The following is a 6,075-nucleotide window of genomic DNA, read 5'->3' as shown; positions in this document are numbered from 1 at the left end:
TGAACAGATAATGATGAACACTGGATACATTTTTTTTCCTGGATTAGTCCTTCCACTTGGCCACCTGTCTTAAATTCCCTATTAATTTCATAACCAAGTTAATATTTGGTGGTTTGGACCGATTTCTATTTGTAGATATGCTTATATGCAACCTGCTTGCAGTGCTGGAAATCTATGACAATGTCCAAATATAGAGTCCGTCTGTCTGTAAAAAAAGATCTAGATATGCATAAAAGAGGATTAGCTTTATTAGGAAAGGCAAAAATGACTCTGTAGTTGAGGCTCAGGTGATCTGAATAGGCTTACTAAAAGCTTCTTTAAATGATGGAATAAATATGTATTAATATATGCTGAAATCTGTAAGGAAAGATCTCTTAAAGGGGGTATGTAAAATGATCTGTATTCATAGTCATCGTGTGTCATAAAAATTTTTAAAAGAACTACTAGCTAAAGTGCTAAAATGATCTAAAACGCATACAAGGTAATAATATATTATTGACTTTGCTGCAGACCAGTCCAGAGATAAATCATCTGTTAAGACTTCTGAATATTTTAATCTTTAATCCTGATATATTGCCATTAAGAGCACTAGCTTTCTGCTACTGTCTGCATCACTGATGGAAGATTTATTACCTATATTTGCGGTGATAAAAGATTTTTGGAAAATTTTTTGAAGATGCTAGGTGAATCTCAAAACTGCTATTATCTCGTAACTGGATTAAGATATAATAGCTTTTTTAAAGTAATGAATATTTTGATTATCCAGAAATATCTACAGATTAACAAAGTGCTATTTGTATTTGCAGACACAACCTTTTTTTTTTCCTCAATATTTCTGTTTTTCTTTTCTTTCCCAGGGCACAATATAGAACTATGATAGCAACCGGAGGAGTCATAACAGGACTGGCTGCCTTAAAAAGGCAAGACTCTGCCAGATCTCAGCAACATGTAAATCTTGCCACAGCACCAGCTTCTGAGGAGAAGAAACCAGTTAGACGCCGGCCCAGGGCAGATGTAGTAATTGTCAGGGGCAAAATCCGTCTCTATTCTCCATCGGGATTCTTCCTCGTTTTGGGAGTGCTTATCGCATTCTTGGGAATTGCAATGGCCATCCTTGGATACTGGCCCCAAAAGGAACAGCTTTTAAGATCTGAAGATAATCTACCTGTAAATGAAACGCAGGTCCTGAGAAGCCAGGGAAGCATTTTACTGCGTTTCTTTGAACAGCATGTGCATTCGGATAAGATGAAAATGCTGGGCCCTTTTACTATGGGCATTGGAATCTTCATTTTTATTTGTGCAAATGCCATTTTGCATGAAAACCGTGACAAGGAAACAAAAATCATACACATGAGGGACATATACTCCACTGTAATAGACATCCACACCCTAAGGATCAAGGAACAGAAGGAGCTGAGCGGTGCCTTCACTGGCTTGCTGGGGGAAGGAGAACTCAGGCACAGCGGGAGCTCATGTGCATCACGGCTGGCTGCCAACACGGTTGCCCCTTTCTCTGGCTTCAAGAGTAACTTTAGAATGGATAGTTCTGCTGAAGAAGATGAGATTACCCTAAATGAAGATAGGACCGCTGGTAGCCTCCTGCCACCTCTGCTGACTGAGCAATCTGGTTCGGTCTTTGGACTTTATCCTCACTCCAGCAAGGCTTCAGATGACAAAAACACTAGCTCTATAAAGTGTGAAACAAAATCCATTGTATCATCTTCCATTAGTGCTTTCACACTGCCAGTAATTAAACTGAATAACTGTGTTATTGATGAGCCCAGTATAGACAACATCACTGAGGACTCGGAGATCACTAGGAGTCGGTCTAGAAATCTGTCGATGGATTCTCTGGCCATTCCACTACCTGATACCAATGAGTCCTACAGACCGGCCACTACCATGCTGCCACGACACAATTCACTTGTGGACACTCCATCTGATCAGTTCAAATCTTCTATGACTCTTGGACCAAGCACAGGAAAGCTTTTATCCCCTGGCGCTGCCAGGAAACAGTTTGGGTCCAACACATCTTTGCATCTTCTGTCTTCACATTCGAAGTCCCTGGACTTGGACAGGGGTCCATCTACGCTCACTGTCCAAGCTGAACAAAGGAAGCACCCCAGCTGGCCCAGACTGGATCGGAGCAACAGTAAGGGGTATATGAAACTAGAAAACAAAGAGGACCCAATGGATAGGTTACTTGTGCCACAAGCAGCAGTCAAGAAAGACTTTACTAATAAGGAAAAGCTTCTTATGATATCAAGATCTCATAATAATTTGAGTTTTGAACATGATGAGTTTTTGAGTAACAACCTGAAGCGAGGAACTTCTGAAACAAGATTTTAATATTTAAATTGCAATTTAGAAGATGTCATACAGTATTTTTTAAAAAAAACATTTTGACAAGTGTTTTCAGTGAGACTAGTACAAGCCTGTTTTTAACCAAATGCTTAATAGCCCATTAAATTGGCTTGTGTGAACAGAGATCTTCATTTTTGTAATGCCAAGAGTTTTTTGTCTTAGTAACATACAGCTGCAATACTGTACATTATCATTGCTCAGAGAGTTTTGGTACGACCAATTCCAATTTTTCCCAAGTCATTATTTCTTCTGTTCTATATAAGCATGTTACTTTTTATCAATTTGACTCCAGAAGCCTGCATTAGGAAAAAAGCTCCATTTACCTGTAAATTCTGTTTATTTAATGACTGCAAGAGTCTAAAAATGGTGCTTGCGGTCTAGAATGGGAAGTGAGCAGGAGCACATACTGGAATTGTCAAATCCAGGCCTTTATCCTAGATGTTGTCTTTCACATACGGTACATCTCGGTAACTGCAGTCTTGCCATTGTCATTGTGAGAAACTTGTTTATGTATTGGGGTGGATAGGAAAGAGGGGGTATAATTAAAACCATTTTTGTGAATTCTTTGTAATTGGTCAAGTTGAATACTGGTGTTGTGAATTATTAACTACGCTTTGTACAATAATCTTTCTACATCCATTGTAATTTAATCCTGTAATTCTGGGAAAACATATAAAGTAAGAAATCTGAAAATTCTTCTGGGATTAGTTCTCTAAACCACTTTGATTGGCAGCAGTTTTAAAATAAAAATATACAGATTCAATTAAAATCATGGGAACATGATGAATGCCAACAGGATTTTAGAAACATGGTGTATAATAAAATGATATTGTGACATGCATCTGAAGAGAATAATGGAAAATGGATATATTGCCTCTCATTACAATAGCAAGAAGCTAAATAACTAGATCCCTGTGTTCAAAATACTGATACAAAGCATACGATTCAATATGTATACTAACATAGTATGAAAGCCCCTTGCCTAAATTCCGATTTATATATTTCACATAATTGTGGGTGTGATGGTTCACTGGAGGCTTAGCTGTGGCAATTTGCATTACAAGATTTTGCAAAAGCAAGTGACATTTAAAACAATGTTTTTCTCAGCAAAGCAAGCTTCACAGTTGACAGTTGTAGGCTATTGCTAAAGAAAATGAGAAGTTGAATGTGCATACCAGTAGGTTTTCATGTATTTCATTAAGGTATTTAGGCCGTGATCCTGCCATGACAGCCATGCTAGAGAATGTCACTTCAAGCTGCAAGGCTCACCTAACAGGATGTTGGTCTTAACTGGTCGTTTTTGATATATTCACTCAGGAATTATTTTTAATGGCTTTTCCCAAAAAGAATCAAACCCGTTAAAATGTTGTTCTTCAATTACTTTGACTATGAAAGATCAAAGATAAAAATACCCTCTCTTTTTTTTTTAATATTCAGCTCCATATTTCAACTGCGCGATGTTTATGTATCAGGAGCATTACTTGCTCAGTGAATTGAGGCGTAGTGTCAACTGTTAGAACCTCAAGCCTATATATTGTAACAGAGTTGGCTAAATATTTTGCTATGAAGCTTTTAATAACTTTCTGGTTTGTGTTCTTAAGACATTTGCTATTTTTTGAAATAAAATAAAATGTCTATCTACATATGTCTTTTGTAAGATCCGTTTTTCCCCTATAACCCCAAATCTCCCATATCAAAATATAATTCAGTATCATAACTTTGTATGAAACATTGTGCTTAATATATTAGCATGCCACTAGATATTTGGCTATGACTGATTTCAATGACATCCCTATGCATGTAAAGGCTGAATATTTTTTTTTCCATATAATATGAAATGTATTCAAAGTGGCTTTGATACAAGGAAATTTTGTATAAAAAGAACGTCCTGTTCTTTTTAGTTTGGCAGTATTATAAAAGCAGAAAAAAACACTATTAAATACATGAATGATGTAAGCTTTTATCTCCTTAATAGCTACATTAAATCATAGCTTAAAAGACTGGGTTTTGGGTGCAATCATATGTGGGAATAGTGGTTCTTTTGTAAGTATAGCAGGGCATGAGCTTTTAATTTTAACATAGATACCTGGTACTGAAAAATGTACTCACTTTGGAAAAATTTAGCCACTTGGGAGACCAAGGTAAAGCTACTGACTTAAAGCAAGAAATCAAAATAGCACCATACAAAGAAACTCTGTCATTGACAGACCAACTACAGAAATATTCCCAAATTACCCCAAAATGGAATATTTCATTCAGATAATCACAGAAGGATTGAGGTTGAAAGGGACCTCTGGAGGTGATCTTGTCCAACCCCCTGCTCATGCAAGGTCACCTAGAGCCAGTTGCCCAGGACCCTGTCCACAAGGAGGGAGACCCCACAACCTCCCTGGGTGACCTGTGCCAGTGCTTCATCACCCTTGTAGTAGAAGAGTGTTATCTGATGTTCAAAGGGACCCTCCTGTGTTTCAGTTTGTGCCCATTGCCTCTTGTCCTGTCACTGGGCACCAGGCTCTTTTCAGAGCCTGGCTCCTTTTTTGCACCCTCCTTTAGGTATTTATACACATTGATAAGATCCCCCTAAGCCTTATCTTCATCAAGCTGACCAGTCCTAGTTCTCTCAGCCTTTCCTTGTGGAAGAGATGCTCCAGTCCCTTCATCATCTTTGTGGCCCTTCACTGGCCTCTCCCCAGTATGTCCATGTCTCTCTTGTACTGGGGAGCCCAGAAGTGGACCAAGCACTCTGAGTGTGGCCTCTCCAGTGCCGGGTAGAAGGCAAGGATCCCTTCCCTCAAGGGCAATGTAGGACCTTTCATCCTTCCATATTCCTTTGATAGTTCCAACTCAAGTTCAAGTCAGGAAAGCTTGTAGACATTCAAAAGGCCTGAACATTGATCTTCATATATAGAAGTCAGAAACTGCAGTAGGGCAAAGATGTGTGAACCCTTTGCAGTACACGGGGAGAGTTAGGAACCTTACAGTGGCCAAAATGGGAGCCATGTACAGTTGGCAAGTAAGTAAGAGCATGTCTTAAACTTAAATTGTATCTTTAGAGCATAAATATCATATTCAATCCATTGGTGATCCAGTTCACGGACTTTTTAAAAAAAAATTTCATTTACGTTATCAATGCTCTGTGCAGCCCCATAATGAGTTGCTCCGGTCCAACTGCAGGGTGAAAAAGAAGTCAAGACAGGAAATTTTAAATTAGTTTTGTCATCAGAGAAAACAACTGTATGGCTAAACCACAAGCCTTTTCATGGAATAAGCTAAACCTTACATTAGTCAGAGGAAACGTTGTGGTACTGCATCCTTTGTATGTACGAACACCACAAAGAAATAGTTTCATTTGTGCAAGCAAATGAATTTCCTCCTTCCTCTGCCTAAGACTATTTTAAAAAGTACGTTTTCTGTCTCTCAGGTAAGCATCTTAATAACTACCTATGGATTAGACTGATGTTAAGGTCTGTCCCTCCCTCCTGGGCAAAGCTGCTTCACTCTGCTCATTTATTGGGCAAGTTTCATCCGGAAATAAAGGGCATGACTCTGTGGTGATGGAGCAGAAATGCTGGGTTACATTGCCTCTTCCAGGATTGCTTCTATATTTTACCTGAAATGGTCGCTGGATAAAATCCTTGAAACAGGGACCGGATTCTTTCCAGGTTGATATTTTAACTATTCCCCTAGGGAGCCCAGTTTGCTCTCCCCATG

At 38.7% G+C, this 6,075-nt stretch overlaps 1 protein-coding gene across 1 annotated transcript; it reads left to right on the top strand.

The window, feature by feature from the left end:
- Nucleotides 1-745: 745 nt before the first annotated feature.
- Nucleotides 746-2,349, top strand: TMEM200A (transmembrane protein 200A). The gene has a single exon (XM_009644370.2). The coding sequence runs from the start codon at nt 874-876 to the stop codon at nt 2,347-2,349; it is 1,476 nt and encodes a 491-aa protein (XP_009642665.1). The 5' UTR covers nt 746-873.
- The last annotated feature ends 3,726 nt before the right edge of the window (nt 2,350-6,075 follow it).

This window comes from Egretta garzetta, unplaced genomic scaffold, assembly GCF_000687185.1.
Source record: "Egretta garzetta isolate BGI_Z169 unplaced genomic scaffold, ASM68718v1 scaffold397, whole genome shotgun sequence".
Lineage (NCBI taxonomy): Eukaryota > Metazoa > Chordata > Aves > Pelecaniformes > Ardeidae > Egretta > Egretta garzetta.
The sequence above is the reverse complement of the archived record's forward strand: the minus strand, read 5'-3'. Positions and strand labels throughout refer to the sequence as shown.

Coding starts and splice junctions, on each gene's coding strand:
- TMEM200A (XM_009644370.2), top strand. CDS start 874: ATGATAGCAACCGGAGGAGTCATAACAGGACTGGCTGCCTTAAAAAGG.